We start from the raw sequence: 21,641 nt of genomic DNA, 5'->3' as shown, positions 1-21,641 counted from the left end.
TACCAGCACCATAGTATAGTATGCCAAATAGGATGTGGCACCTATTACCATCTATTTCTGCACCTACGGTACCACCTTGTGTTGGTGTAACTCCTATGAAAATGCGACTAAGCTTTACCTTCTGAACATAAAATATTATTATGCAATATTGTATATTTGCAGAAATAGTGAGCTATGCTACTGCAATGGACGAGAGTGCATTCTTGTGGGATTTCAAGTATCTAGCCTTCCTGGCAACGCAGCAGTGAGGCACTATAATGTTATCCATGCCTCCTGTAAGCAGTGGAAGTCTTGTCTGGCTGGGTTTTTTTTTTCAAGGATTTTTCTAAGCTTATAATTTTCTTGTTTCTTTCCAAGCTTATTTTGTTAGGGGGGTGGGAAGCTAACTTGAGAGCGGACTCTCCATTTTCATGAAATGTCTCCTTTATGCTAGGAGATGAAATCTGAGCAAATACAGGGAACCCCATAGCTTGCAATCAACAAATCCCTGTATTTATAATATGCAAAATATGGTATGGTATAAACACTGCTATCATATGATTAACATATGTTTTCTAGAAATACACTATATGATCTTTTGAAGAGCTTATTTTCGCTTTATTTTACAGGTCCAAATTGTTGTGGGTCCTCAGCAGCCCCTATTTAGTAACATTGTTGAGGATGATGGTGGGTTAATCTCTACTGTATCTAGACAACAGGATGTGAATTTGTTTAGAAGAAGTGAGAAGGCCAGCAGCAGCACACATATCCTAGATGGGTACCAGGAAACGTTTGATTCAGTCCATGTGAAGCAGTTGCTTACAGAGGCACTGAGAGAATACAACAAAGTGAATCCCAGAATGAGCATCACATTTTATCAGGTCGGTTGCTGTGACTTGTTCACCTGTCATTCATTTCCTGCCTCATACATAATTGAAGGATCATTGTGTGCTTGCTGAAAAGAATAGCTAACTCAGACAAGAGACATATTGATCTACCTCCTTCACAGAAATCCTTTGTTGAATGAATTAACTTGTTGAAATGTAGTTTCCTCTAAAGACAGATGTTATTCTCTATGGTTCTATTTATCTAAAGCTCAATTAGGTGGAACAGCAACATGCTCTTATGCAAAGGTAAGCTTGTTATAAGCCTTATGTTTTTCAAGAATAAGGGTAAGTTTAGATTTGTATCCTAGCCTAGTGGCCCTAGTGGTTCTATTATCCCAAGCCTGTCTCTCTGTCCTTCCATTCTCTGTAGGCAAATCCTTAGACAATGTAACATGAACCCTGTACCAATAAAAATAATGATTTAGCAATGGTTGTTCTGCTTTTGCTAGTTGATAATATGTGAACGAGCAGTGAAAAAATTTCCAGTAATGTTAATGCTTCTGTAAATTATATTATGAAAGGTAAACATTTGATGTTGCTTAGAAATGTAATAATTTGCATAGAAAGGCTCATAGAAAGTATGAATTTGGACTCTTAATAATTTGTCTCTTGGCTTGATAAATGCACATGGACAGGTCCTTTAGGTCAGCTATGCAAAAGGAAGTCTTTCAGGCCAGCTGATGAAATTGGTTTTATTGATAGGTACAGTGAGAAACAGACAGCACCCAAATACACCCAATATACTTAGTGTACCCTAAAAAATTCACCCTAATAATTCAGCACACAGTACATTCAGTGCTGTTAAATTTGTTGTCTCTATACTTTGCACAACACAACATACATCCCCATACAGTTGGCACCCCATCATGCACCTAGCACACTGCGTCATACATTCTAAATACATTCAGCACAGCACAAATACACTCAGCATACCAGAGCATGCACCCTAAATACATTCAGCACATCGTGAACCCCAAATATAATCAGCATGCTCCACCATACCTCTCAAATGAAGAAATCACACACTATGCACCACAATATACCTGGCACATTGTACATGTATTCCAATACACTCAGCAAATCCCACTGTATACACCAAATCAAACCCCAACATGCACTCCAGTACACTCAAAACACCCTAACATGCACCCATATACCCTCATCATATACATCCCAATACACTTAGCACACCTCATCAACCATAAATCTCAACCCATGTACACCCACCATACAATCAAATAAACTTAACATATCCTTTCATACTTCTCCAACACACCATACACCCAGCCCACACCCACATTCACACATCATACCCTTCTATACACCCCAATACTCCCAGCATATTACCCTGTGCACCTTAAATGTTTTCATTACATATACCCCAATACATTCACCATGTCCCACTATGTAAACCAAATACACTCAGCACAACTACAACCCATTATACAGGTAAAATGTAGGCAGACATTTGACACAGAAGACTTATATGTCTTGGCAAAAGTGAAAATGAAACTGTGTAGGAAAAAATAACTAATTTAGCAGATTCATATGTGATTACAACTGCTCATGTCACTAACAACAAGCGCCATGTTTTTTTAGACATTTTAATGACACTAATTTCATTAATATTTCTTTAGTGTACCATTAATCTGCTGTGCCGCTTGTCCCGCAATCTCTGGAGCCCTCATGGAAGTGCACATACTTTGCTATGCGGTGAAGGCTGCCCACGATTAAGCAGTACAGTAGCTCGACTTGCTGCACATCTGTCTGGATTTAGTGTGGTCCAGCTTGGGTCACATGTGAAAATAGAAGATGAAGAGCAGCAATCCAGAAATTTTAAATCCCAGCTTGTTGACTGCTATGTTAAAGCTGGACTAAAAGTAAGCTCCTTTGATTATCTAAATTTCATACAAACAAAGCATGATCACCAGCAATTATTTTACTACAGAAATTGCAGAACTGCATAAAACATTACAGATTTATCTTACTATGTGCAGTAAGCAGACTGTGGAAAAGGGCATGGTTCGTGTTTTACCTTTTATTTTGCAGTATGTATACATAGTAATAATATGGAAATGTGAGTAAGATCCCTTAACCAAAGAAACCAAACTCCCAGCAGAGCTTATCTTAATCCAGTACACATTTCTAAATAGAAATGCATAACAACCACTTTACCCTAAATTTTTATAGGTCCCAGGAACTTTTTTTACAGCTTTTCTGGGCTTACTCATTAGTTCAAAGTTACTGTAAACAAATCACTGACATGTTGGCTAAAAACTATTAATGATGCACTGTCCCTCAAGAAGGTGGTACATGAACATAGAGTGTCTCTAGCTAAATATGAACGAATTTGGAACCGTTGCATTTCCTCCTCTTTTTCTCCCAATCATAGTTTCCAACTCTTCGGCCCATTTAACTTTGTTATGGTGCTTACAGAGGAGAAGAGTCTAAACTCACCACAATATGGATATCTCTCGTAAGAATCAAATGCATCTATTACCAGTGACAGTGTCAGTGACCTGAAGAGGCACAATACAGCTTTGATAATTGTTATTGCAATTCTAATGGAATACATGCTTGTATAGGATGCACTTAATGATCTGCTACAATTTCATATGCTTTCAAATGCTTTGAAATGGTTCATCCTGCAGCTTGTATAATTTGCTCACGTGCATTTGTTTCCTTACCATTATACCAATGCTCTCCTTTTTCATGCTGCTGTTTTACTTCAATAAAACATACCACCTTAGAGAGGAATTTAATAACTAAAACTAAAAGGGTTCTTAAATAATACCTGCTTTATCCAAAACTAAACAAAAGTTATGATTCAAACTAGTCCTTAACCCCCTAATATACCACTTAAACCCTGGCCCAAAGCTTTATTATAACTTAACCTCATAAACTGCATTATCACTTTAAGTGCTGGGTCGCTACTTACCCTTTGAGCTGACAGTATCTGTGCCAAAACACAGTAGTCCCAAAATGAAAAGTGTCAACTCCAGAATCAAAGTGCCTAAAACTCCTGTTGTGCCCGAGGGTCCACTAATGAGTCACATTTTACAAAATTCTGGATTGCTGAACAGGTTTATTTCTACCACGTTCCCAAAAGTAACCTGTTTTTCTCTAAGGAAATTCTAAAACAAATACCATTTTAGCTACAAAATAACCTGGCTGTTTGCATTTGATGTAACATTAAATTGAAAAGAGATAATATTAGCAATGAGGTCTAACTATTTATTCTAATACTGCTACAGCAGTAAAGCTCAAACCCAGTTAATCTTTTTTGAGTGGAGAAGGGCTGCATCACTTGTGAGTTACTATTGCTATCTCTGTCTCCTTTAGAGAGGTTTATTTCCCTGCCACTTTGAAGGGAAGTGTTATGAGAACTGTATTATTATTATTATTATACAGGATTTATATAACGCCAACAGTTTACGCAGCGCTTTACAATATAAAAGGGGGACAATACAGTTACAATACAATAAAATACAAGAGGATTAAGAGAGCCCTGCTCAGAAGAGTTTACAATCTAATAGGGTGGGGCAGGTGTTACAAAAGGTTGTAACTGTGGGGGATGAGCTGATGGAAGAGGTCAAAGATTAGTTGGAGGTGTGATAGGCTTCCTGAAGAGATGCGTTTTCAGGGATCGACTGAAGGCAGCTAGAGAAGGAGATAGTTAGAGAGGTTGAGCTAGAGTGTTCCAGAGGATGGGAGAGGCTCTGGAGAAATCCTGGAGACGAGCATGGGAAGAGGAGACAAGGGGGCTTGAGAGTGGGAGCTCTTGGGAGGAGCGGAGAGGACAGTTTGGGTGATATGTTGAAATACATTTGGTGATGTAGCTCTTGGCAGAGTTTTGAATGGCTTTGTATGTTGTGGTAGGTTTTTTTTTTAGAATTTAATTTGCTGGGCAATCGGGAGCCAGTGTGTGGTTGGTAAGGTGGATAAGCCTGGCAGTAGCATTCACAATAGACTGAAGAGGGGATAGCCTATGGAGAGGTAGGCCAATGAGAAGGGAGTTGCAATAGTCAAGGCGAGAAATAACAAGGCAGTGAATGAGTAGCTTGGTGGTTTCAGTTGTTAAAAACGGGTGCATTTTAAAGATGTTACGGAGGTGAAGTCTACAAGCTTTTGACAATAATTTGATTTGGGGCTGAAAGGACAGGTCAGAGTCTAGGATTACACCTAGTACACTAGCATGAGGGGAGGGATTAATGTTTGCATTACTGATTTTAATGGAAAAGTCATGGAGGGGGGCACAGGTGGAGGGGAATATGACCAGCTCAGTTTTAGAGAGATTTTGTTTAACCACTTAAGCCCCGGAAGATTTTACCCCCATTCCGACCAGGGGGTATTTTGCGATTCGGCACTGCGTGAATTTAACGCACAATTGCGCGGTCGTGCGACGCTGTACCTAAACGAATTTGACGTCCTTTTTTTCCCACAAACAGAGCTTTCTTTTGGTGGTATTTGATCACCTGTGCGATTTTTTGATCACGCGCTATAAACAAAAAAAGAGCGTCAATTTTGCAAAAATAACAATATTTTTCACTTTTTTTTATATGAAATTCCCCCAAAAAAAAATGTAAAAATCAAAATTTTTAAAAATTTTCGGCCAATTTATTTTATGCTACCTATGTTTGGTAAAAAAAATCGCAAAAAGCGTATTTTGATTGGTTTGCGCAAAAGTTATCGCGTTTACTAACAAAGGGAAAGATTTTTGTCATTTTTGTTGTTTTTTTTTTTAACGCGTAATGGCGGCGATCTGCGATTTTTTTTGCGGTACTGCGACATTGCGGCGGACAGATCGGACCCTTGACTGACATTTTTGACACTTTTGGGGTTACCAGTGACATTTCTACAGTAATCAGTGCTATATATATGCACTGTTACTGTAAAAATACACTGGTAGTGAAGGGGTTAACTTTATTTGGAAGGGAGGGGCTGTGTGTGTCCCTAGGGGCGTGGTTTCTACTGTGATTGGCTGTGGCTCTAGCTGTAAAGACACTGATCAACGGATCTACATACCAGATCCGTTTTATCAGTGTCTTTGCAGCGAGGAGAATGACAGGCAGTTTGTTTACACAAGCTGCCTGACATTCTCCCTCTCCCCCGCCGATCGCCGAGTGACCGGCGGCGATCGGGTCCGCTGGTCACACGCGCGGGGGGGTCCGTGACCACGCGGGAGCGGGAGCGCGCCCCGGGGGGCGCGCGCTCGCTCCCTAGACCCTCACAAGCAAGCAACGTAGCCCTACGTTAGTTTGCCTGTGAGGGGCTGACCGCCGACGTAGATAGTCGTGCGGCGGTCGGCAAGTGGTTAAGAAAGTGGTGCGACATCCATGCTGATATGTCAGTAAGTAAGTTAGTAATGTGAGAGGAGACTGAAGGAGTGAGGTGAGGAGTAGACAGATAGATTTGGGTGTCATCGGCGTATAGATGGTATTGGAAGCCGTGGGCTGTTATCAAGTGACCAAAGGGAGGCGGTGTAGATAGAGAAGAAAAGGGGTCCAAGAACAGAGCCTTGGGGAACCCCCACAGAACAGGGCAATGGAGAGGAGGAGACAAAATTGTAGGTAACACTGAAGGAGCATTGTGATATGTAGGAAGAGAACCAAGATAGAGGAGAATCTTGGAAGCCAAGGGAATGGAGTTTATTAAGAAGGAGCGGGTGGTCAACAGTGTCATAGGCCACAGGGAGGTCAGGTAAGAGGAGTATAGTGGAAATTGGTTTTAGCAGTTTTAGTAAGGCAGTTTATGTGGAGTGCTGCGAGCAAAAGCCAGACTGTAAGGGATCAAGAAGGTTATTTTCATTGAGGTAGGAGCTAAGATGATTGTAGACAAAGCGTTCTAGAAGTTTAGAGGTGTATGGGAGCAGTGAGATGGGTCTTACGTTGTTCAGGTTGGTGGGGTCCAGTGAGGGCTTTTTAGGTACAGGAGTGATCTGCTCATGTTTTAGAGGGGATAGGAAGATGCCCCTAGAGAGGGAGAGATTAAAGATGTGAGTGAGGAAGCATAGGATAGAATAAGAGGGTGACCGTAGTAGTTGTGAGAGAACAGGACCCAGAGGACAAATGGTTAGGTGGGCATCTGAGAAAATTCAGTAGTAGCCAGTTCAAAAGAGTGTTGACTGTGCTGTTAAGCAAGGTATGTTGAGTGGGGAAGATGTACACACAGTGGAGGTGTCCTCACTTATTGCATCAATCTTGTCTTTGAAGTGATTGGCAATCTCTTGGGCAGTGAGTGAGTTAGTCGGTAGAGGGAGTGGGGGATGAAGCAGAGAGGTAAAGATTGAGAAGAGCCGACGGGGACTGGATCACAAGGTAATAATGAGAGAGAGAGACAAAGTAGGTTTGTTGGGCAGCATGGAGGCAGGAATTTTATTTTAGGAGCGCAGATTTATATAGGGTGAAGTCCTGCAGGCATTTGGTTTTACGCCACAGTTGTTCAAGAGCACAGCAATGTCTTTTGAGATTTCAACTGTTGCCAGTTTGCCCGGGTTGCAATGGTCGGGGCCTGATTCTGCATGTAGTTAGAGCCTCTAACTTAGAGGAGAAAGTGCATCTAGTGATGATGAGAGTGAACTGTTGTAAAAAGAGGTGGCCAGGTCAGGACAGGACAGAGGAGAGATTGTCATTATAGGTGGTCAGTAGCAGAATAGAGAAGAGAAGGGTTTAAGTGACAAAAGTTCCTGCAAATAATTGTTTGCTGCTTGGAGGGATGGGTGATTGGAGGAAAGGATACAGTGAAACATATTTGGTTGTTATCAGAGAGAGGAAAGAGGGTGTTGGTGAGGTTGCCAGGAGTGCAGAGATGGGAGAATTCAAGGTCGAGGGTATTACCTTTGAAGTGAGTGGAAGTGTGTGTCCATTGGGTTAGGTGAAACAATGAGGTTAAGTTGAGAAGTTGACATTGTCAGGGATGTTGAAGTCAACAAGAATGATTGTGAGTAGGGTTGAGCGGACACCTAGATGTCCGTGTTTGACGGGTTCGGCCGAACTTTAAAAAAAAGTCCGGGTCCGTGTCCCGGACTTTTACCGAACTTTTCCCGGACACCGAACCCCATTGAAGTCAATGGGGACCCGAACTTTAAGGCACTAAAATGGCTCTAAAACACCAAAGGAAAGGGCTAGAGTGCTGCAAATGGCAGCAAAACGTAATTAAGACCATGGCAAGTGCTCTGCAAACAAATGTGGATAGGGAAATAACTTAAAACAACAAAAAAAAACAGAAAAATAAAACAATGTTCTTCTTCATCTCTGAAGGACGAGGCCCATATGGAGTAGGAGGGAGGTTGAGGTGGTGGTGGATGTGGCGGTGACATAGGCGTGCGCACAGGGTGTGCTGGGTGTGCCTGGGCACACCCTAATCACCTAGGGCACATAGCATTGCCAGTGAGGAGATGGGAAAGATCTCCCTGGGACCTGCTCTGCTCTATTTCTCCTTGCCTACAGGTACATGGCCCCGATACATTACTCTCCCTGCTGGCAAACACATGCATGTGTATTTCAACTTTGGGGTGCACACCTTAATGCAATAGGCTGCGCACACCTATGGGCGGTGTAGGTGGAAGCGGCGGTGGAGGAGGACCAGGGCCGGATTAACAGCATCATGGGCTTGGTGCTGAGGATTTTGAAGGGCCTTAGGGCCGTGCCTTGCCATGCACCCAGAGGAGGAAGGGTGCAGCCATGCATGCCTAATTCAACATGGGATGCTGTCTCTGAAGCCCATAAACACATCCATGCATCGCCAACTGTCCCTCCTTGTCCGGCCTTCACGCTGTGTGGGGAGGTTCTGAGGGTGCTGCCTGGGGAAGCGAGCATAGAAGCCAGACTTCTGTGTTTACAAGTGACAGAAGAGCGGTAACAGTGAATATGGCCAACCCGGGGCCTATATAAAAGGTAGGGGCCTGGAGCTGCAGGTCCAATAGCCCTTACATTAATCTGGCCCTGAGGAGGAGGACGAGGTAGCCAACACTGCTTCTTTTCACAAATTTTAAATGAGGGTACACCCCAAAAGAGTGAGAAAGAGCAAAAATGGAACAATGGGTGGGTAAGGTCGGTATCCATTGCTATTCTGCATAAGGTACGGAAAAGTCCCGTGGGATCCATGCCTGGTTCATTTTAATGAACGTGAGCTTGTCCACATTGTCTCTGGACAGGCGGCTGCGCTTGTCTGTTATAACGCCCCCAGCCGTGCTAAATACCCGTTCAGATAATACACTGGCTGCAGGGCACGCCAGCACCTCCAAGGCGTAAAGGGCAAGCTCAGGCCATGTGCCCAATTTGGAGACCCAGAAGTTGAAGGGGGCAGACCCGTCATTCACTACATGTAGGCGTGTGCACACATACTGCTCCACCATGTTGGTAAAATGCTGCCTCCTGCTAAGACGTTCCATCTGAGCTGCTGGTGCTGCTGTTTGTTGTGGCGTGCTGACAAAGCTTTTCCACATTTCGGCCATGCTAACCCTGCCTTCTGAGGTGCTGGCGGTGCCCTGGTTGCGTTGGCGACCTCCTCCTCCTCCTCCTCTGCCTTGTGCTTCCACTGTGGCCCCGCTGTCAGATGGGAATGCCAGCAGCATGGCGTCTACCAGCGTGCGCTTGTACTCGCGCATCTTGCGATCGCGCTCCAGTGAGTGAATTAAGGACGGTACGTTGTCCTTGTAACGGGGATCCAGCAGCGTGGCCACCCAGTAATCAGCACAAGTTAGAATGTGGGCAACTCGGCGGTCGTTGTGGAGACACTGCAGCATGTAATCGCTCATGTGTGCCAGGCTGCCCAGAGGCAACGAAAGGCTGTCCTCTGTGGGAGGTGTATGGTCCGTGTCCTCTGTATCCCCCCAGCCACGCACCAGTGATGGCCATGAGCTGGCCTGGGTGCCACCCTGCTGTGAACATGGTTCCATCTCCTCCTCCAGCTCCTCCTCCTCCTCATCCTCCTCATCCTCCAGAACTGTGCCCCTGCTGGACAATTGCGTCCCTGGCGTTTGCGTGTGCAGGAACCCACCCTCGGAGCCCCTTGCGAATGACTGCCCTGAAAGCCTTGGAAATGTTACCTCTTCATCCTCCTCCTCCTCCTCATCCTGTGCCACATCCTCTTCCATCATCGCCCGAATTGTTTTTTCAAGGAGGCATAGAAGTGGGATAGTTAAGCTGAGAACGGCGTCATTGCCACTGGCCATGTTGGTGGAGTACTCAAAACAGCGCAACAAGGCACACAGGTCTCGCATGGAGGCCCAGTTAAATTAAATAGCGGAATAGAAAATATGATCCAAAAAAAGTGTATGTATATCACACGTACACAACCACACTGGGCCCCAATTACTATTGTTTGTACCCCTAAAAGGCTAGATGAGGAGTAGGGGGAGTATGGAACAGGCAGCACCCTCAAACCTTCAGAAGTATGAGATGAACCCCAACAACTTGGAAAGGTGGATCTCTCTCACACGTACCAACACAGACTATCCCCCAATTTAACTGATCCCCAAAGGTTTTTGATTAAATAGCGGAATAGAAAATATGATCCAAAAAAAGTGTATGTATATCACACGTACACAACCACACTAGGCCCCAATTACTATTGTTTGTACCCCTAAAAGGCTAGATGAGGAGTAGGGGGGGTATGGAACAGGCAGCACCCTCAAACCTTCAGAAGTATGAGATGAACCCCAACAACTTGGAAAGGTGGATCTCTCTCACACGTACCGACACAGACTATCCCGCAATTCAATTGATCCTCAAAGGTTTTTATTGAATAGCGGAATAGGAAATATGATCAAAAAAAGTGTATGTATCTCGCACGTACACAACCACACTAGGCCCCAATTACTATTGTTTGTACCCCTAAAAGGCTAGATGAGGAGTAGGGGGGGTATGGAACAGGCAGCACCCTCAAACCTTCAGAAGTATGAGATGAACCCCAACAACTTGGAAAGGTGGATCTCTCTCACACGTACCGACACAGACTATCCCGCAATTCAATTGATCCTCAAAGGTTTTTATTGAATAGCGGAATAGGAAATATGATCAAAAAAAGTGTATGTATCTCGCACGTACACAACCACACTAGGCCCCAATTACTATTGTTTGTACCCCTAAAAGGCTAGATGAGGAGTAGGGGGGGTATGGAACAGGCAGCACCCTCAAACCTTCAGAAGTATGAGATGAACCCCAACAACTTGGAAAGGTGGATCTCTCTCACACGTACCGACACAGACTATCCCGCAATTCAATTGATCCTCAAAGGTTTTTATTGAATAGCGGAATAGGAAATATGATCAAAAAAAGTGTATGTATCTCGCACGTACACAACCACACTAGGCCCCAATTACTATTGTTTGTACCCCTAAAAGGCTAGATGAGGAGTAGGGGGGGTATGGAACAGGCAGCACCCTCAAACCTTCAGAAGTATGAGATGAACCCCAACAACTTGGAAAGGTGGATCTCTCTCACACGTACCGACACAGACTATCCCGCAATTCAATTGATCCTCAAAGGTTTTTATTGAATAGCGGAATAGGAAATATGATCAAAAAAAGTGTATGTATCTCGCACGTACACAACCACACTAGGCCCCAATTACTATTGTTTGTACCCCTAAAAGGCTAGATGAGGAGTAGGGGGGGTATGGAACAGGCAGCACCCTCAAACCTTCAGAAGTATGAGATGAACCCCAACAACTTGGAAAGGTGGATCTCTCTCACACGTACCGACACAGACTATCCCGCAATTCAATTGATCCTCAAAGGTTTTTATTGAATAGCGGAATAGGAAATATGATCAAAAAAAGTGTATGTATCTCGCACGTACACAACCACACTAGGCCCCAATTACTATTGTTTGTACCCCTAAAAGGCTAGATGAGGAGTAGGGGGGGTATGGAACAGGCAGCACCCTCAAACCTTCAGAAGTATGAGATGAACCCCAACAACTTGGAAAGGTGGATCTCTCTCACACGTACCGACACAGACTATCCCGCAATTCAATTGATCCTCAAAGGTTTTTATTGAATAGCGGAATAGGAAATATGATCAAAAAAAGTGTATGTATCTCGCACGTACACAACCACACTAGGCCCCAATTACTATTGTTTGTACCCCTAAAAGGCTAGATGAGGAGTAGGGGGGGTATGGAACAGGCAGCACCCTCAAACCTTCAGAAGTATGAGATGAACCCCAACAACTTGGAAAGGTGGATCTCTCTCACACGTACCGACACAGACTATCCCGCAATTCAATTGATCCTCAAAGGTTTTTATTGAATAGCGGAATAGGAAATATGATCAAAAAAGTGTATGTATCTCGCACGTACACAACCACACTAGGCCCCAATTACTATTGTTTGTACCCCTAAAAGGCTAGATGAGGAGTAGGGGGGGTATGGAACAGGCAGCACCCTCAAACCTTCAGAAGTATGAGATGAACCCCAACAACTTGGAAAGGTGGATCTCTCTCACACGTACCGACACAGACTATCCCGCAATTCAATTGATCCTCAAAGGTTTTTATTGAATAGCGGAATAGGAAATATGATCAAAAAAAGTGTATGTATCTCGCACGTACACAACCACACTAGGCCCCAATTACTATTGTTTGTACCCCTAAAAGGCTAGATGAGGAGTAGGGGGGGTATGGAACAGGCAGCACCCTCAAACCTTCAGAAGTATGAGATGAACCCCAACAACTTGGAAAGGTGGATCTCTCTCACACGTACCGACACAGACTATCCCGCAATTCAATTGATCCTCAAAGGTTTTTATTGAATAGCGGAATAGGAAATATGATCAAAAAAAGTGTATGTATCTCGCACGTACACAACCACACTAGGCCCCAATTACTATTGTTTGTACCCCTAAAAGGCTAGATGAGGAGTAGGGGGGGTATGGAACAGGCAGCACCCTCAAACCTTCAGAAGTATGAGATGAACCCCAACAACTTGGAAAGGTGGATCTCTCTCACACGTACCGACACAGACTATCCCGCAATTCAATTGATCCTCAAAGGTTTTTATTGAATAGCGGAATAGGAAATATGATCAAAAAAAGTGTATGTATCTCGCACGTACACAACCACACTAGGCCCCAATTACTATTGTTTGTACCCCTAAAAGGCTAGATGAGGAGTAGGGGGGGTATGGAACAGGCAGCACCCTCAAACCTTCAGAAGTATGAGATGAACCCCAACAACTTGGAAAGGTGGATCTCTCTCACACGTACCGACACAGACTATCCCGCAATTCAATTGATCCTCAAAGGTTTTTATTGAATAGCGGAATAGGAAATATGATCAAAAAAAGTGTATGTATCTCGCACGTACACAACCACACTAGGCCCCAATTACTATTGTTTGTACCCCTAAAAGGCTAGATGAGGAGTAGGGGGGGTATGGAACAGGCAGCACCCTCAAACCTTCAGAAGTATGAGATGAACCCCAACAACTTGGAAAGGTGGATCTCTCTCACACGTACCGACACAGACTATCCCGCAATTCAATTGATCCTCAAAGGTTTTTATTGAATAGCGGAATAGGAAATATGATCAAAAAAAGTGTATGTATCTCGCACGTACACAACCACACTAGGCCCCAATTACTATTGTTTGTACCCCTAAAAGGCTAGATGAGGAGTAGGGGGGGTATGGAACAGGCAGCACCCTCAAACCTTCAGAAGTATGAGATGAACCCCAACAACTTGGAAAGGTGGATCTCTCTCACACGTACCAACACAGACTATCCCCCAATTTAACTGATCCCCAAAGGTTTTTGATTAAATAGCGGAATAGAAAATATGATCCCAAAAAAGTGTATGTATATCACACGTACACAACCACACTAGGCCCCAATTACTATTGTTTGTACCCCTAAAAGGCTAGGAGTAGGGGGAGTATGGAACAGGCAGCACCCTCAAACCTTCAGAAGTATGAGATGAACCCCAACAACTTGGAAAGGTGGATCTCTCTCACACGTACCAACACAGACTATCCCCCAATTTAACTGATCCCCAAAGGTTTTTGATTAAATAGCGGAATAGAAAATATGATCCCAAAAAAGTGTATGTATATCACACGTACACAACCACACTAGGCCCCAATTACTATTGTTTGTACCCCTAAAAGGCTAGGAGTAGGGGGAGTATGGAACAGGCAGCACCCTCAAACCTTCAGAAGTATGAGATGAACCTCAACAACTTGGAAAGGTGGATCTCTCTCACACGTACCAACACAGACTATCCCCCAATTTAACTGATCCCCAAAGGTTTTTGATTAAATAGCGGAATAGAAAATATGATCCCAAAAAAGTGTATGTATATCACACGTACACAACCACACTAGGCCCCAATTACTATTGTTTGTACCCCTAAAAGGCTAGGAGTAGGGGGAGTATGGAACAGGCAGCACCCTCAAACCTTCAGAAGTATGAGATGAACCCCAACAACTTGGAAAGGTGGATCTCTCTCACACGTACCAACACAGACTATCCCCCAATTTAACTGATCCCCAAAGGTTTTTGATTAAATAGCGGAATAGAAAATATGATCCCAAAAAAGTGTATGTATATCACACGTACACAACCACACTAGGCCCCAATTACTATTGTTTGTACCCCTAAAAGGCTAGGAGTAGGGGGAGTATGGAACAGGCAGCACCCTCAAACCTTCAGAAGTATGAGATGAACCCCAACAACTTGGAAAGGTGGATCTCTCTCACACGTACCAACACAGACTATCCCCCAATTTAACTGATCCCCAAAGGTTTTTGATTAAATAGCGGAATAGAAAATATGATCCCAAAAAAGTGTATGTATATCACACGTACACAACCACACTAGGCCCCAATTACTATTGTTTGTACCCCTAAAAGGCTAGGAGTAGGGGGAGTATGGAACAGGCAGCACCCTCAAACCTTCAGAAGTATGAGATGAACCTCAACAACTTGGAAAGGTGGATCTCTCTCACACGTACCAACACAGACTATCCCCCAATTTAACTGATCCCCAAAGGTTTTTGATTAAATAGCGGAATAGAAAATATGATCCCAAAAAAGTGTATGTATATCACACGTACACAACCACACTAGGCCCCAATTACTATTGTTTGTACCCCTAAAAGGCTAGGAGTAGGGGGAGTATGGAACAGGCAGCACCCTCAAACCTTCAGAAGTATGAGATGAACCCCAACAACTTGGAAAGGTGGATCTCTCTCACACGTACCAACACAGACTATCCCCCAATTTAACTGATCCCCAAAGGTTTTTGATTAAATAGCGGAATAGAAAATATGATCCCAAAAAAGTGTATGTATATCACACGTACACAACCACACTAGGCCCCAATTACTATTGTTTGTACCCCTAAAAGGCTAGGAGTAGGGGGAGTATGGAACAGGCAGCACCCTCAAACCTTCAGAAGTATGAGATGAACCCCAACAACTTGGAAAGGTGGATCTCTCTCACACGTACCAACACAGACTATCCCCCAATTTAACTGATCCCCAAAGGTTTTTGATTAAATAGCGGAATAGAAAATATGATCCCAAAAAAGTGTATGTATATCACACGTACACAACCACACTAGGCCCCAATTACTATTGTTTGTACCCCTAAAAGGCTAGGAGTAGGGGGAGTATGGAACAGGCAGCACCCTCAAACCTTCAGAAGTATGAGATGAACCCCAACAACTTGGAAAGGTGGATCTCTCTCACACGTACCAACACAGACTATCCCCCAATTTAACTGATCCCCAAAGGTTTTTGATTAAATAGCGGAATAGAAAATATGATCCCAAAAAAGTGTATGTATATCACACGTACACAACCACACTAGGCCCCAATTACTATTGTTTGTACCCCTAAAAGGCTAGGAGTAGGGGGAGTATGGAACAGGCAGCACCCTCAAACCTTCAGAAGTATGAGATGAACCCCAACAACTTGGAAAGGTGGATCTCTCTCACACGTACCAACACAGACTATCCCCCAATTTAACTGATCCCCAAAGGTTTTTGATTAAATAGCGGAATAGAAAATATGATCCCAAAAAAGTGTATGTATATCACACGTACACAACCACACTAGGCCCCAATTACTATTGTTTGTACCCCTAAAAGGCTAGGAGTAGGGGGAGTATGGAACAGGCAGCACCCTCAAACCTTCAGAAGTATGAGATGAACCCCAACAACTTGGAAAGGTGGATCTCTCTCACACGTACCAACACAGACTATCCCCCAATTTAACTGATCCCCAAAGGTTTTTGATTAAATAGCGGAATAGAAAATATGATCCCAAAAAAGTGTATGTATATCACACGTACACAACCACACTAGGCCCCAATTACTATTGTTTGTACCCCTAAAAGGCTAGGAGTAGGGGGAGTATGGAACAGGCAGCACCCTCAAACCTTCAGAAGTATGAGATGAACCCCAACAACTTGGAAAGGTGGATCTCTCTCACACGTACCAACACAGACTATCCCCCAATTTAACTGATCCCCAAAGGTTTTTGATTAAATAGCGGAATAGAAAATATGATCCCAAAAAAGTGTATGTATATCACACGTACACAACCACACTAGGCCCCAATTACTATTGTTTGTACCCCTAAAAGGCTAGATGAGGAGTAGGGGGAGTATGGAACAGGCAGCACCCTCAAACCTTCAGTATGAGATTGTGTTCACTGTACCCCACAAAGATTGAGTTCACTGCACCCCACAATGATTGTGTTCACTGCACCCCACAAAGATTGTGTTCACTGCACCTCACAAAGATTGTGTTCACTGTACCCCCCAAAGATTGTGTTCACTGCACCCCACAAAGATTCTGTTCACTGTACCCCACAAAGATTGTGTTCACTGCACCCCAAAAAGATTGTGTTCACTGCACCCCAAAAAGGATGTTGTTCACTGCACCCCAAAAAGGATGTTGTTCACTCCACCCCAAAAAGATTGTGTTCACTGCACCCCACAAAGATTGTGTTCACTGCACCCCAAAAAGATTGTGTTCACTGCACCCCAAAAATGATTTTGTTCACTGCACCCCAAAAAGGATTTTGTTCACTGCACCCCAAAAAGGATGTTGTTCACTCCACCCCAAAAAGATTGTGTTCACTGCACCCCAAAAAGATTGTGTTCACTGCACCCCACAAAGGATTTTGTTCACTGCACCCCAAAAAGATTGTGTTCACTGCACCCCAAAAAGGATGTTGTTCACTGCACCCCAAAAAGGATTTTGTTCACTGCACCCCAAAAAGATTGTGTTCACTGCACCCCACAAAGGATTTTGTTCACTGCACCCCACAAAGATTGTGTTCACTGCACACCAAAAAGGATTGTGTTCACTGCACCCCAAAAAGATTTTGTTCACTGCACCCCAAAAAGATTGTGTTCACTGCAGCCCAAAAAGATTGTGTTCACTGCAGCCCAAAAAGATTGTGTTCACTGCAGCCCAAAAAGATTGTGTTCACTGCAGCCCAAAAAGATTGTGTTCACTGCAGCCCAAAAAGATTGTGTTCACTGCAGCTCACACACAGAAAAATGGATGTGGATCACTGACACCTGCCTATCTCCAATCCCACACCACACAGCAATATCGATTGTAGTTTGTAGAACACAGTTTCCCTAAAATTCAGCAGACTCTGTCCCTAACAGGATTGAGAAGAGATCGTAGATCAGGATTGAGTGCAGACCCCACCCCCCACACAGCAATATCGATTGTAGTTTGTAGAAGACACTGACCCTATATAATTCAGCAGACTCTATCCCTAAAATGCCTACAACTCGCCCTGCCTAAACACTCCGACCTGTCCCTCAATTCTATCCGGACACAAATGGTTTTTTCCTGCCTATCTTTCCCTAATCAGCAGCCAGCACGTTGATGTGTGCTCTGTCCCTGAATCTAAGCAGCATAATGACGCCGCTGCGGCTGCCTCGAACTTATAAAGACTTGGTCACATGCTTCAGACGGCCAATCACAGCTACTGAGACATTTGCAGGCATGGCTGGGATGGCTTAAGGCACACCAGTTAAACGATTGTTGATTGGCTGTTGAAAGCCCGCCATGAAAAGAGCGCCAAAGCATGCAAAACCCGGAAATAAAACGACCGAACACGGATTTTTACCCGAACATACAGTAAAGTGTCCGTGTCCGTGTTCGGGTACAAAAAATCCAATTATTCGGTACGAACACGAATAATACAGTCCGTGTTCGCTCAACACTAATTGTGAGTATTGTGAGAAGTGAGTATTTCAGAGGAGAGAAAGTAGGGTAGTCAGGCAGCGAAGTCATCAAAAAAGCACAATGCTGGTCCAGGAGGCCAATAAATTGCTGCAATTCTCAGAGAAATTGGAAAAAACAGATGAATACAGTGAATCTACAGGAGAGAGGGATAGAGAGGGAGGGATAGGAAGGACTTGGTAGGTGCTTTGTGGGGATAGAAGGAATCCAACTCCACCTCCTTTCTGTCTGTTGGGTCTGGGGGAGTGAGTCCAGTGGAGCCCACCATAGGAGAGGACAGCAGGAGAAGTCAACATTTTGAAGCCAGGTTTCAGTTATGGTGAGTATGTTAAAGCTATGAGAGATAAAAAGGTCATGCACAGATGTGAGCTTGTTACAGATGGAGCGGGCATTCCAAAGGGCGCATGGGATTGGGGGGCTGGTTTTAGGAAGCAGGGGGATAGAAATTAAACTGAGTGAATTGCGGCTGTTGCCAGAGGTGGAGGGGTGCCAGATATGTGGTTTGCAGGTAGAAAATGGAGGGCCAGGATTTGGAGAAATGTCCTCTGAGGCTAGGAGAAGGAGGGTGAGAAAGGTTGGAGTGGAATGTGTATGAACGCACATGTCTAACTGCCCTGGTGTTTAGGTCAGCATGGTGGGTTAAGCAATTGCAGGAGGTGATGGGTACATACAGTAGTAGGGAGAGGGTAGGGTGATATGTGTATGCTGTGGGGTAGAGAGAAGGGGTAAAGTAAGGATAATTTGAGGATAGGTGACACCGATGTGAGAAGGAAGAGTAAAAGGAGCATGTTAGTGGATAGAGAATGAGAATCTGACTTTAAATACATGAAATGTCGAATGCTGGTTTGCTTGCTGTCTTTCCAGAGTGGAGCAGAGTTCTTGTATCTTCATACAGCTTTAGTTATCCTTCTGTAGTTAAACTGCGGTGGTGAAACTGTGCCACACTCGTGACCCAGACACTCAAGAAAGAGATATGGTGTCTGCGCCTTGCCCCTGCCTGTGCCTCCCCATAGGCTACTTTAAATTTATAGGAAGATTGAGTGGGCAAGCATTTGCAAATTGATCAACATAGGATCTGATTTGAGACACATGAATATGGGAGGGGAGATGGACAATACCAGACCACCCACAGACACAGGCAAGGGTCGTAAAAGGTAAGTTAGTCCTTTGATCACTCAAGCCGAGTGGAGTTAAGAGTCAATCACCAGTTATGTTGCTAATGCAGTGCATTTGTTATAACAAAAGCATTAAATAGAAAAGTTTAAAGATATGGCAGCAGCAGACATTTACCAAAAAAAAAAAAAGAGCAGTGTCATAGTCAGGCAGAGCAGGGAGTACATATGGATAGCAGAAGACATTTACCAAAAAATAAAGAGCAGTGCCATAGTCAGGCAGAGCAGGGAGTACATATGGATAGCAGAAGACATTTACCAAAAAATAAAGAGCAGTGCCATAGTCAGGCAGAGAAGGGTGTACATATGGATAGCAGAAGACATTTACCTGTAAAAAAGCAGAGATGACATGATCAGAGTTGATAGCTGCGGTGGCAAAACTGTACACTGAAACAAGAGATAGCAACAAATACACTTTTTTTTTAGTGGAGTGGGGAAAAAGTAGAAACTCCCATGAAGGGAAATCTTCCAAATAGGTTCAGGAGCAGGGAAAGTTGGGATTAAGTTTAATCTTTTCCCCACCAAATACTAATGTTTACAATACAATAAAAATTTCTTGACTAGAAATGCAATTTAATCACCTGCCAACCGCTCATAGTAAATATACTGTGAGTGGGCGGTGGGTACAGGCACAATCATGTGTATGTAGGAGATTAAGAAATAGGAAATACAACTTTTTTATTTTCTTTTTCATTTTTCAAAACCTTATCATAAAAAATGAGATCTGCAAAATACTCACCATGCCTCTTATCTCTTGGAGTGTAATTCCAGATATACCCATGGTATGTGTGAGAAATATCTCATTAACGTGACAACTCTGTGTAAAACAATATATATCTTTTGTCATTTTCTAAAAACTTGTGGCACTTGTAGGATCTGAACTGTCCTGGCATTTTAAGGCCTCCAAAACTGTGATAGGTAGTCAGAAAATAAAATGCAGGCATTATGGCCTTTGAAAGGTTGAAGGTGGGCATTGGATTTTGGGCCTCTGTACATGGCTAGGCTTCCTAAAAGTCTCTCATATGTAGTATCCCCGTACTCGGGAGAAGTAGTGGAATGTGTTTAAGGGTGTAATTCCACATTTACCCATGGCATATATGAGAAATGTCTATATTAACCACATCAATACAGAGCACTTTCACCCTCTTCCTGCCCAGACCAATTTTTAGCTTTCAGTGCTCTCACACTTTGAATGACAATTACTCATTAATGCAACACTGTACCCAAACAAAACTTTTATAATTTTTTTCACACGAATAGAGCTTTCTTTTGTCGGTATTTATTCACCACTGGGTTTTTATTTTTTGCGATATAAGTGAAAAAATAACCCACTTTTTTTTAGTTTCTATTATAAAATTGTGCAAATAAGTAATTTTTGTTCAAAAATTTGGACCAAAATTTATACTGCTACATATCTTTGGTAAAATAACCCAAATTAGTGGATATTATTTAGTCTGTGTGAAAGTTATAGAGTCTACAAGTTATGGTCCCAATCATTGAAAACTAATCATACCTGAATACACCTGATGTACTAATGGCCTATCTTATTTCTTGAGGCCCTAAAATGTCAAGACAGTACATACCCACCAAATGACCCCTTTTTTGGAAAGTAGACAGTCCAAGGTATTTAGTAAGAGGCATGGTGAGTTCTTGAAGTTGCAATTTTTTCCCCATAGTTCTTGGAAAAAAAAATACCACATGTGTGAGACTTTTACACAGCCTGACCACATAGAGAGTTCCAACATGCAGGCAACACGGTCAGGCATTCTAGTGGCATAAATTACACATATAATTTCCTGACGACTGATCACACTTTTGAAGGCCTTGGAGCACCAGGACAATGGAAACGCCCACAAAATGACCCCATTTTAGAAAGCAAACACCCCAATGTATATTCCATGAGGCATGGGCTGCAGATAGGTACTCAGGTACACTGATGGGCTGCAGATAGGTACTCAGGTAGTCTGATAGGCTGCAGATAAGTACTCGGGTACTCTGATGGGTTGGAGACAGGTACTCGTGTACTTTGATGGGCTACAGATAGGTACACGGGTGCTCTAATGGGCTGGAGACAGGTACTCGGGTACTCTGATAGGCAGAAGAGAGGTACTCAGGTACTCTAATGGGCTGGAGACAGGTACTCTGAAGGGCTGCAGATAGGTACTCAGGTACTCTAATGGTCTGGAGACAGGTACTCAAGTACTCTGATGAGCTGCAGGTAGGTACTTGGGTACTCTGGGTTGGATACAGGTACCCGGGCACTCTGATGTTCTTCAGATAGGTACTCAGGGTATCTGATGGGCTGCAGATAGGTACTCGAGTACTCTTGGCTGGAGGCAGGTACTCAGGTACTCTTGGCTGGAGACAGGTACTCTGATGGTCTGCAGATATGTA

The 21,641-nt window shown here is 43.5% G+C and overlaps 1 protein-coding gene across 1 annotated transcript in view; it reads left to right on the top strand.

The window, feature by feature from the left end:
- The window catches only part of LOC309548132 (uncharacterized protein), a 707,228-nt gene that overhangs the window by 336,991 nt on the left and 348,596 nt on the right, over positions 1-21,641 (top strand). The window contains exons 63-64 of the mRNA XM_082248097.1: positions 609-860; positions 2,504-2,746. Of these exons, the coding sequence (XP_082104223.1) occupies positions 609-860; positions 2,504-2,746 (495 nt within the window). The remainder of the gene's footprint in view (positions 1-608; positions 861-2,503; positions 2,747-21,641) is intronic.

The sequence above is a fragment of the Pelophylax lessonae genome, assembly GCF_965119305.1.
Source record: "Pelophylax lessonae genome assembly, chromosome: 2".
Taxonomy (NCBI): domain Eukaryota; kingdom Metazoa; phylum Chordata; class Amphibia; order Anura; family Ranidae; genus Pelophylax; species Pelophylax lessonae.
This window is presented reverse-complemented; position numbering and strand designations above follow the sequence as displayed.